The sequence below is a fragment of the Oncorhynchus clarkii genome, chromosome 15, assembly GCF_045791955.1.
Source record: "Oncorhynchus clarkii lewisi isolate Uvic-CL-2024 chromosome 15, UVic_Ocla_1.0, whole genome shotgun sequence".
NCBI lineage: Eukaryota > Metazoa > Chordata > Actinopteri > Salmoniformes > Salmonidae > Oncorhynchus > Oncorhynchus clarkii.
In genome coordinates, this window is record NC_092161.1 from 15,600,380 (window position 1) to 15,612,839 (window position 12,460).

Below are 12,460 nucleotides of genomic sequence, written 5' to 3' on the forward strand. Positions count from 1 at the left end.
AGTGGTCCTAAAACAGAACCTTGAGGAACACCAAAATGTACAGTTGATTTGTCAGAGGACAAACCATCCACAAACAGAGACAAACTGATATCTTTCCGACAGATAAGATCTAAACCAGGCCAGAACTTGTCCATGTTGACCAATTTGGGTTTCCAATCTCTCCAAAAGAATGTGGTGATTGACGGTATCAAAAGCAGCACTAAGGTCTAGGAGCATGAGGACAGATGCAGAGCCTCGGTCTGACGCCATTAAAAGGTCATTTACCACCTTCACAAGTGCAGTCTCAGTGCTATGATGGGGTCTAAAACCAGGCCGATAGTTTTTTATATTTTCTGGGTCAAGGTTTGGCTTTTCCAAGAGGCTTTATTACTGCCACTTTTAGTGAGTTTGGTACAGATGCGGTGGATAGAGAGGTTTATTATGTTCAACATAGGAGGGCCAAGCACAGGTGATAGGAGGGACAGGCGGCAGGTAAGGGTAATGTTTAACAACTGTTAAACATCTGAGCTTGTGGTTGTTTGTGGGGGGAAAGGGTGTGTGTGTTTCTACGGGGTTATGATGTTAGGGACAATATAGGATGAATCACAATAATTGTTTGCTAAAATGATTGATTGCCAAAAATTTCAACTTTAATGGCAATCCTGGTTATAAGTAACAATCCTTCACATGAACTGCCTACATTATTATGCAAATTATTAGTCAATTGTGGAAATTAAGATACACAAAATTTTGAATATACAGTGGGGAGAACAAGGTTGGAGTCTGTTTGATTGAGTGTGTGGACAGGTGTCTTTTATACAGGTAACGAGTTCAAACAGGTGCAGTTAATACAGGTAATGAGTGGAGAACAGGAGGGCTTCTTAAAGAAAAACTAACAGGTCTGTGAGAGCCGGAATTCTTACTGGTTGGTAGGTGATCAAATACTTATATCATGCAAAAAAATGCAAATGAATTACTTAAAAATCATACAATGTGATTTTCTGGATTTTTGTTTTAGATTCCGTCTCTCACAGTTGAAGTGTACCTATGATAAGAAATTACAGACCTCTACATGCTTTGTAAGTAGGAAAACCTGCAAAATCGGCAGTGTATCAAATACTTGTTCTCCCCACTGTATACATACATACAGTTGAATTCGGAGGTTTACATACACTTAGGTTGGAGTCATTAAAACTTGTTTTTCAACCACTCCATAAATTTCTTGTTAACAAGTTGGTTAGGACATTTGGCAAGTCGGTTAGGACATCTACTTTGTGCACGACACAAGCAATTTTTCCAACAATTGTTTACAGACAGATTATTTCACTTATAATTCACTATATCACAATTCCAGTGGGTCAGAAGTTTACATACACTAAATTGACTGTGCCTTTAAACAGCTTGGAAAAATCCAGAAATGTATGTCATGGCTTTAGAAGCTTCTGATAGGCTAATTGACATCATTTGAGTCAGTTGGAGGTGTACCTGTGGATTTATTTCAAGGCCTACCTTCAAACTCAGTGCCTCTTTGCTTGACGTCATGGGAAAATCAAAAGAAATCAGCCAAGACCTCAGAAAAAAATTGGAGACCTCCACAAGTCTGGTTCATCCTTGGGAGCAATTTCCAAACGCCTGAAGGTACCACGTTCATCTGTACAAACAATAGTACTGCTTTGCTGCAGGAGGGACTGGTGCACTTCACAAAATAGATGGCATCATGAGGGAGGAGAATTATGTGGATATACTGAAGCAACATCTCAATACATCAGTCAGGAAGTTAAAGCTTGGTCGCAAATGGGTCTTCCAAATGGACAATAACCCCAAGCATACTTCCAAAGTTGTTGCAAAATTGCTTAAGGACAACAAAGTCAAGGTATTCGAGTGGCCATCACAAAGCCCTGACCTCAATCCTATGGAACATTTTTGGGCAAAACTGAAAAAGCATGTGCGAGTAAGGAGTAAGTAGAAAAACATGTTGACTCACCCTACTTGTAGAGAAACGCCAATGCCATCCTCTCTTTCATGTTGAGAAACTGTCTATCACTCTGTCATACAGTGCACACTTGTTTTTTGTTGTCCTAGGCTACCTGGCTAAAATGCTTTCTCGCTAGTTTAACTTCCATTCATGTGCAACGTTAGCTAGTTAACATTATCCTTCTACATATAGCTAGCTACACAGAACTCCCATCGGCTCAACAATGTATGAATTAATAGTTGGATAGTTGGATCAGAATCGCCTTTATAATCATTGGTCAGTGTGTAGAATGAAGTAAAATCCCAAGTCAAAATCCATATCTCCATCCATGGCTAATTTAGGAAAGGGACAAGTTTTGCTAGCTAGCCACCGGAGGACAACAACATAACGTGATGCAACAATTCTAGTTTTTCTGTCAATTATGTGTGCGCTCAATGGGATTTGATAGTAGTGACACAAATCCACGCTGCATTCCCTTGACACTTTTTTTTTTTTTTTTTGGTGCGCCACGACCATTCACAGTTGAGGTCGCTCAGTTTATATTAACACTGTTTGGCGTCCAAATGCTCGGTGACTTCCCTATCCTTCAACGCTACAATGTCATGTTCGTTTGGAACAGACAGCATCAGATAGATGGGATGGTCTACACGTGGAGACATAGGGGCGCTATTTCGCAAGCTCGGATGTGTATCATGTGAGATACATTGAGCCTCTTGCGAATTTTAGGAAAATTATGAAAAACAATACTACAAAAAATATAATAATATTGATCCATTAATATAATCATATTGATCCAGCCGTAAACACACTCCACTGTGTAATGAAGCCTCTCTGATGCATTTGACAGTACAACAGACACGCCTTGTGTAAAAACAACCCGCGCGTGGGCTGGCTCACACAACAATGGGATAAAAAGGCGCCCCCAATCTAACCTCTCCACAATGTCCTTCAATATATCTAGCGAACATTTTGCTTAAAGGGACTTGGTTTGAATAGAACCAGCAAGGTAGCTAACGTTAGATAACTAGCTAGCTTTTAAGTCGACTGTTCAGCTCTTATTAATATAAGAAAATGACAGATTTTAAAATACGGAAAGCAGAATCCAAAGATGTACCTGACATACTGCGACTGATAAAGGTAAGCCGCAAACTAAAATCACTGCTTGCTTAGCTAGAAAATCGACTTGGTTTCACCCTTCGTCACTCTTCTCCGGCGACAGTATTTCCGTGTGTATCGTTAGCTAGTTAAATACCAAAATACAACTAACTATGAAAAGCTTGTAATGGATGAAGCAAATCTTGCAAGTGTAAAGGGACAATTGACAGCAATTAAAATTGTACTTCCTTCAGGACGTTTGACGTGCCTGTAGGTACCGTAATGTTAATATAAGTGAGGAATTATTTATGGAATATAACGTACGGATTAAAAGCGCTCTCAAATTCGTGGTTGTGATGGGGTACCATAGTTGAACTTAAATCATGAGGCATTTCAAAGTTATGTTCTTCACGAATCAGCAGTGGCGACCCATCTTTCAGATTTGAGCCCCACATTCTTGGCAATTTTATATATATATCTATATATCTATCTCGGTGCTCATCGGCCATAAACATTACATAACAAGTTGGAACTTGCTAATTCAACAATGAGGGGTTTGGAAGGTATGATTGGCTAACTGCAAGCATTGAAAATCAATCATTAGCCTGCTATTCAGTGGAGTGGCTGTGTGGTCCCAAGTCTGAGGGTCTCTTTTCCAAGTTTAAAATGATAAACATTCAACATTGGCCATGCTGTTAATGAAGCATGATTTGTGCCACGCTCAAAACAACTCAACTCAGAACTGCAAAATTTGACTTTAGTGAGTTCAAGACAACTGGGAACTTGGGAAAAACGAGCTACAACTGGCAAAATAAGTTTTGAACTTTCATCCAACTTGGAATTGTAAATCTGGTACTCGGGCCTCTTTCTAGAGCTACGACCTGAAGATCACTGACATCATAATGATTGGACCTTTTTTTTCCCCGAGTTCCCAATTGTCTTGAAAGCACCATAAATCCAGAGAATGACAGACTTTTGATAAAGTTTGACAAAATCTGCCCAGGAAGGACCGCCACACCACCTTCCTGTTCAAGTGAACACAGCACAACAAGGTGAGTCCAAAAATGTGATATGCCAGGGAGATATGTATACTGTAGCTAAGAAAGTAATACTAAGTGTATGTTGTGTAGTAAGCTGTTAGTAGCCCATGTGCCTCACCCTAATAATTTGGTCTATTTTCACCTCTTAATTTCACCTACTGTTCTGACTTGGTGGTGCACATGTAGCCTTTAACCTGTTTTTGAGAAATGTGAATATTGTAAGAGCTTTCATTGTCTGCTTATATGCCCCTTTTATGTATCCTACGTTTCTGACTTGGTGTACAGGGAGAACACTAAGAACGGCCCATGTTCTGAATTCTGTCGCTGTACATTTCAAAAGTGCTGAACAAATAGTTATATTGACTAGCTCGCTCATTAATGTCTTAATCAAAATTAGAGATTGCCTCTTATCCGCCTGTTGGCCCCTTATGCCATAGTTTGTACATCTCAATTGTCAGTAGAAACCGCATTTGTTTAAGGAAGTCAGCCATATCAGCTATGTTTTTTTTTAAGGCAGTAAATGAAGCTGAATGAATGGTTTCGCTGCCAGACAAGGCTCCCCTGACAGCCAGGTGTATCAGTGGTAAGCTGTTGGGACTCTGCTGTTGGGTCAGCTTTATGTAGGCACCGTTTGTCACAGTGATTGTTTAGTGTTGTGTAGTGACTTTACTGGCATACATTCCACTTTTTTTTTTTTTTTTTTTTTGACGCACCAAGATTTACTTTCTAAAATCAGTAGGGTATTTATTATTAATTTGAAGATGCACTATACAAAATTCAAAAGGCACTTGCACATCTGAGCAATCTAATTTGCAGGTGCATGGCAACAATTGAACAAGATGAAGGAAAAAGGAAACCGCACACTGCTCACAATGCAGTTATGTTGTGAATTTGAACATGAAATATGTGTCTCTTGTAGATTATTCTGACGTTTTTCGTATGATGTACCCTATGACTAATGAAAACTTGCTATGTCCTCATTGAGATTTTACAGACGTGTTTAATACGCCTTATTTATACACTTTTGTAATATTTATGAAATGCATATTGTTATATTTGGTAGCACTTGTTTATTTTTCCTTTGCCTCCAACCCCCTTCGATGTGTAGAACGGATGTGGGAGGGGCCAGGTCCACATAATGGTGCAACTTTCAAAAAATTCCAAAAGCTTTAACGAAGGCCATGTGGCTGATACGTAAGGTTATTAAAGATCGCTGATACTATCAAGAGCAGTGTGCGGTTTCTTTTTTCCTTCAAGATGCACTATACAGAAATATATCTCCGTCATTTCCTGGTTGTTCAAATTCTAATAGTTATACTGAAATTAGTTTGACAAAATAACCAAGTATACTGTACAGCAACCTAAGGCACACATGAGGGTATTTGCCTTGAATTGCCAAGCACCCCCCCCCCCCCCAAAAAATGTATATTTATTATCTCACTTATTTTCGACAGTTAATTTTTTTTATAAACTGGATAAAAAAATTACATGCATTGGTTATGAAATTGCATTGATATTCAGTGCAATGTTGTACAGTAATTCAAGGTATGTCAATCCTGATTAGCCATTGGGCTTTCATTTTGCAGGAGTTTCATGTTATTAGTTAAGCGCAAGACAACCCTCCTCGCCTCTACCTCCAAATTCAAAACCATGGCGGCACTAAAGATAAGATTATTTTTCACATGGCTAGCAGCTAGCAAACTTACTTTTGTTATTTAAAAAAAGTTCAGGGTGCAAAATGTCATCAGCAAAGAAAAATAAGGTAGATGTCCACTCAGAGCCGGTCCTGACCTCCCTGGGGCCCTAAGCAAAATTCTGCTAAGGGGCCCTCCTACCTGACCCGTGTAAACCATTTGCCATTGCCACACAGTCACACCTGCCACAGTCACAACTGACACCCCAGTGCTCCCACTACAATCCTCCCTCCTTTAAAACAGTTTGCTCCATCTGTCGGTCTAAGAACAAGTAAACCTATACAGAACAGAATGAGGTATAAACAAACAATATTTCTTGAATATAATATTTTCTATAGAATCTTAAGATAAGTGAATATTAATTACATAAGAAATTGTAGAAAATATAACACTGAGCTTTGGCTCTACTGCCTGGTAATTAGTCCAGTCCTCACAATATTATACAATTAGCTTTGTCTATACGATGTAAACCTAAGCCTATAGGCTATGGCTACAGCTGTATGTCTTAAAATAGCGAAATAAGCTGCAGCTATATGTCTTAAAATAGCTAAATAAAACGTATACAGCTGTGTGATTAGCTTTGGTTCCCTCTACAGCCTGGGTATTTTCAGCATCAGCATGGGAACCAGTCTGTCTGGACTGTCTGGAAGAAATGGAAAGTATGTCACATAGTTAGTTAAGCAGTCATTTACACAAATGCACTTCTGCCATACAATCTTAAATGTTACTAAGTGTGTAAATATTTGAATGTTTGAATTAAAATCTTCCTCTTCTGCACTTTCTTGAGGCAAAATCATCAATGATGTCATCATAGGACATGTGTTTCCCCACATCATGATTTATGGTCATGATGGCCAGACCACTCAAATGTTCCTGTGACATGTTTCCCCACATCATGATTTATGGTCATGATGGCCAGACCACTCAAATGTTCCTGTGACATGTTTCCCCACATCATGATTTATGGTCATGATGGCCAGACCACTCAAATGTTCCTGTGACATGTTTCCCCACATCATGATTTATGGTCATGATGGCCAGACCACTCAAATGTTCCTGTGACATGTTTCCCCACGTCATGATTTATGGTCATGATGGCCAGACCACTCAAATGTTCCTGTGACATGTTTCCCCACGTCATGATTTATGGTCATGATGGCCAGACCACTCAAATGTTCCTGTGACATGTTTCCCCACATCATGATTTATGGTCATGATGGCCAGACCACTCCTACGTTCCTGTGACATGTTTCCCCACGTCATGATTTATGGTCATGATGGCCAGACCACTCAAATGTTCCTGTGACATGTTTCCCCACATCATGATTTATGGTCATGATGGCCAGACCACTCAAATGTTCCTGTGACATGTTTCCCCACATCATGATTAATGGTCATGATGGCCAGACCACTCCTACGTTCCTGTGACATGTTTCCCCACATCATGATTTATGGTCATGATGGCCAGACCACTCCTACGTTCCTGTGACATGTTTCCCCACGTCATGATTTATGGTCATGATGGCCAGACCACTCAAATGTTCCTGTGACATGTTTCCCCACATCATGATTTATGGTCATGATGGCCAGACCACTCAAATGTTCCTGTGACATGTTTCCCCACATCATGATTTATGGTCATGATGGCCAGACCACTCAAATGTTCCTGTAACATGTTTCCCCACATCATGATTTATGCTCATGATGGCCAGACCACTCAAATGTTCCTGTGACATGTTTCCCCACATCATGATTTATGGTCATGATGGCCAGACCACTCAAATGTTCCTGTGACATGGAAGACCTCGGGTAGCTTTTGATGAGCTTTTATTTGAAAAGCTCCTCTCTGCCGACCTAACTGGTAGGGTGACTGCAATTCTTAGGGCTATCCCAAAGGCTAGGATAGAGTTCCTCCAGAGAAAGGAGAAAGGAAAGCAGCAGAGAAAGGAAGGTCAAATTTTTGCCAATAATTCAACCTCTTTTAGGAAGTTTCCATTGTCTGGTTGGAAGAGTTTGTCTGAAACCCTGAATGCTATGCTTCTTTCAGCCAGAGACTGGGTGATACTTATTAAACGTGTAAGGACATCCTGCCATGTCTTTCTTTCAGCCTCCAAAATTGTCATTTATATTTGGTCAAGAGTCTGTCCCCGAGTTAGGAGCACATCAAGTTCTCTTCACTTTATCATATTGTCTGTGTGTTCAGGACTAGCCTCATGGTGTTTCAGAATGCTGTTGATATTTGACCAGTCATTCACACCTTCCTTTATTATTTTGTAGTCTTCTGTAGAAAAGAGCTTACTGCTAAAACAATACACAGCGTTGTTTTAGATTAGGTATGAAAGCCACCTCCTGGTAATCTAATCCCCATTTGACAGCTGTCTCTGTAATAAACCTCTTCTAGACTTGTCTTTAGGGTAAGAAATACAGTCCTGGTTTGAATGGACCTCTGCGCATTAACTTTGGTGGAGCAGGAACTGTTCTATTAGGGTCTGAACTGCTTGTATCTGATGCTGGCTGTACACCTCTGGTTGTGCTAGTACTGGCTGAGGCTGCCAGTACTTCACCTGGGTCTGTGTTCGTACTTGCTGTATTGGGTCTGTGTTAGTATTTGCTGAAGCCAGCTGTATTGGGTCTGTGTTAGTATTTGCTGAAGCCAGCTGTACTGGGTCTGTGTTAGTACTTGCTGAAGCTGCCAGTACTGGGTCTTTGTTAGTATCTGCTGAAGCCAGCTGTACTGGGTCTGTGTTAGTACTTGCTGAAGCTGCCAGTACTGGGTCTTTGTTAGTATCTGCTGAAGCCAGCTGTACTGGGTCTGTGTTAGTATTTGCAGATGCCGGCTGTACTGTGTCTTCTTGTACTGGCTGATGATCCAGCATCTCCTCTACTGACAAACTTAAGCATAGCACCTGTAAATTATAGATAACAATACTATTATTAATTTTATCAGCTGCATCAGTCCTATTCAAACTGGTTTCCCCAGATTTCCTTGCATACATTTTCAAATATAAAATATTATTTATACTATGGCTTGGCTGAATACTTAATGGTTATTATTTACTGAGAGATGTGCATCCATATTGCCCAGTATGCCCAGCTAATCAACATTTTAAATTCAATATATAGGTCAATGTCAGTCCATTGCTTTCCATCTTGCATTAGTCCAGAGTTGTAACTAAACCTTGACTGAGTTGCTAGATAATCATTGTCTTGTTTTAAAATGAAGTGAGCCTATGAGGAGTTCAATCACGCCCATATATTGTCTGGACTGGTCCCCACAGTGGTTGCTGCTGGAAAGCTTGAATTTAATTTCGTTTACGCGCATATGAATGCACGACGCGGTTCTTTTCCGAGCTGCAGTTTATAAACAGTTTATAAACACCGTTGCCCGTTGGCGTTTTATCAAACGTAATAAATAGTTGTATTTCACTCTCTCTTTTGTCACGCACAAAGTCACAGAACACAGCCCTTGAAGTGGCTGGCAAGCAAGCAAGACACAGAAAGGCAAAGAGATGCACTGCAAGCTAGCGCATCAATTTAACGGTAATGTTATTTGCTGAGATCAAACTTGGAGAGGATAACACAAGTTTACCTGATTGCTGTTCCCGCAATTCACTATCATTGTTTTTTTCTCTCTTTTCGTTACCAGAAGGATAGTTCCGCTTTATCCTCTCATCGAAGTTGTAAACATTGACACAAAGGGGAGGCGGGCCCTTGCGTAATTTGCGGGGCCCTACGCAACTTGCGTATAGGGCTGCCCGGCTCTGTTTCCACTCATCTATTGCCTCTTGAACAAAGGAATATGGATTTGGTTTAATGAAGGATCGGGCTGTTTGCGCTCTCTTGTAAAATTGTTGTTTGTTGTACGTCAAGTGTACCGCGTCATTTTGAAACGACACATGGAACAACTTCAAGGATGAGGCAGACAAGGCTGAAGGGCCGTGTCCAGGTATGCAAAGCAGTGTGTTTACAAATCGAAATGCAGTCAAATATCAAGCTACAGAGGGGAGCTACAAAGTTGCGTAGTGCATTGCTAAACATACAAAGCCATTTACTGATATTTTTAATGGAGGAAATATCAAGGAGGCTTTCCTCAGTAGTTCGCAGGCTTTATTTTATGGATTTCCTAAAATGCACAATCATCTCAAAGATTAAAGTCATTCCTGTGTCTGCCAGAACTGTTCACAGGTGCATTACTGAGATGGTTGACAATGTAAATGAGCAGCAAACTGTAACGTTAAAAGGTGCACCTGTGTTTAGTGTGGCTCTTGATGAGAGTGGATATGAATGACATTCCACGTCTGGCAGATCCACGTATCTACGTGAACAGATCTTTAAACACACGAAGTCAACCCTGAGCCCCTCACTCAGCCGGCTGACAACGGACCGCTCCGAGGTCTGTGTGCAGCTCAGCCTCCAAATATAGCCCAGATATTACGGGGCTCGGCAAAGGAAAGCGGGGACAAGGATCGCACTAAATCGGTAATATGTGATTTTCAATACCACATTATATAACCTTGTAATGTTTATGCCAGTTAATTTCAACAAGTAGTAATTAGAACCTGTGGGTTGCTTGGGATTTGGAATAAGACACGGGAGACGGAGTAGGCTACAATTCTTAGCAGATAAGAATATTTTTTTCCTTACTTACATTCAGTTATGTTTAGAGCTGTTGGTAGGCCTAACTAACAGTCGTCTGTTTAAAAATATATATATATAAACTTTTTTGAAAGACAATATCTAACTTTTGAATCATGTGTATTATTTGTCCTTTATAGTTCTGTAGCCTATATTGAAATGGGACACAAACACATGAAAGAATAGCAATTTATACACTTATTATTATAATAAACGAAGATGTATAAATCATATTTCCAAGTGTTCTAACGAAATGTCCATATATAATCAATTGAGATGTCTGATAGATGCAATTTAAAACGGCAGAAGACACTTGAAACGAAATATTGATAAAACGCATCAAGTGAATATTGTCCACAAATCAAAACTATAACTAAAACCAACATTTGGTAGGCTTTACGAAACAAATATACATAAAGCCACTACAGGCCATCAAGTCACAATAAGGCCGAATTCAAATGCGGACCTCAAAATTAAAATGACCATCGCTTTAAAACTGCTGACCACAACTGCATAATGCAATGGAATACGAGACATAACATCAAAGGAATTACTTACAATCATCAAGGACGCTTGCCAAACAAGAACGACCAAACAATGGCGAAAATCAGGAAGTACAATACAAAGATCTGTAGCTGCGTTTTAAAAATAGCGATGACCGCGCCGGATTCAACACCTTGAACAGCGCCTTGGTGCGGCATTGCTCATCGGATGCTGGTAGGCCTATAGTGGAGCCCCGTGGTGCTAATGCACAGCACCTCTGTTTATAGCGAGCTATGGAATAGAATGCATCCGTTTGTGAGCATTTAGACATTCAGACAAATTTGAATGCAAATATGAAAATCATAACTGGCACGCAGATCGTTAGAAATGGTAGGGTAAATTGTCTCTCCACACAAAAGCTGCCGACCCCTGGTGTAGAGAATCATTGTACAATCTAAACTGCTGTGAAATATATTTTCCAGAACCAAACATTGTATTTTCAGCTGTTTGAAGCTGGTGTACAAAACCGAAAATAAGACCCAAAAACTAAACGGGAAGCATAGAAATAGCACACACAGAACATATCTACCGCTTCTTATACTTGCTTTCTATAACTCACATTTCTATGTGTATTTGGTCAAGTCGCCCATAAAGTTACATATTGCAGCTTTAAAAGTCTAGAAATGGATGTACCAATCAGTTTGCCCCTTTTAACCCCCCTGTATAGATACGGTAAAGGATTCATTGGAGTGCAATGTGCATTTACCAGATAAGCGCACATTCCACAAACCTGATCTAACAACGTGGATATTCGTCATCCGTCATGAACAATGTGCTGTAACAGACCCACAATGTGGTTAAGTCCAATTTGGAATGATTTGGCTGTTTCCGCTGCATAACATGGAGAAGGGAAAAAAATGCAAGGTTAGAAGAAGTAACTGTTAAATGCTAACCCCCGTTAGAATAAGCGGGTTAGCATGGCTGGCATAAATACATCTTTGATGTTAGTCAGTGTTTAACCGTAATGCAGTTGATTGGTTAGTATGACTTGAACATGTTTTGGGGTTGACATCCATTCAAGCGTTATATTCCGATTCTTTTAATGAGAAATATGAACATGATAAATAAGAGTTCGCTATATACAGAGTCAGAGCCAGTACCAAATTTACAATGTGCAGGGATACTGGAATATTTGAGGTAGATAGTTTTATGTAGGCAGCGATTAGGAGAAAGGGACTGATAGCAATATAAATTTAAAACAAATCGTAAACGGCATAAGGTGGTGGCGGGGTGTGCGTCGGTGTTTTCATAACACTATCTTCTCTGTCATAGATGGGTATTTTACGTTCTGGTCAAATCACCCAAAAAAATACACGACTTTTGATCTCGATCATTGAATCTCTTGAACCTCCCCCTGAATACTTTAATTACTTGTATTTTGTAATGTGACCCAAATGAACTACCCTCCAGTGCATTTATTTATATCCGTTAAGAACAAATTGTTATTATATATTTTTTTATCCCTTTTTCTCCCTCATTTCGTGGTATACAATTGGTAG

At 39.9% G+C, this 12,460-nt stretch overlaps 1 protein-coding gene across 1 annotated transcript in view; it reads left to right on the plus strand.

Moving 5' to 3' along the window:
* The first annotated feature begins 2,922 nt into the window (after positions 1 to 2,922).
* The window catches only part of LOC139366949 (diamine acetyltransferase 1-like), a 28,963-nt gene continuing 19,425 nt past the window's right edge, over positions 2,923 to 12,460 (plus strand). Inside the window, exon 1 of the mRNA XM_071104739.1 lies at positions 2,923 to 3,091. Within this exon, the coding sequence (XP_070960840.1) occupies positions 3,026 to 3,091 (66 nt within the window). The 5' untranslated portion in view covers positions 2,923 to 3,025. The remainder of the gene's footprint in view (positions 3,092 to 12,460) is intronic.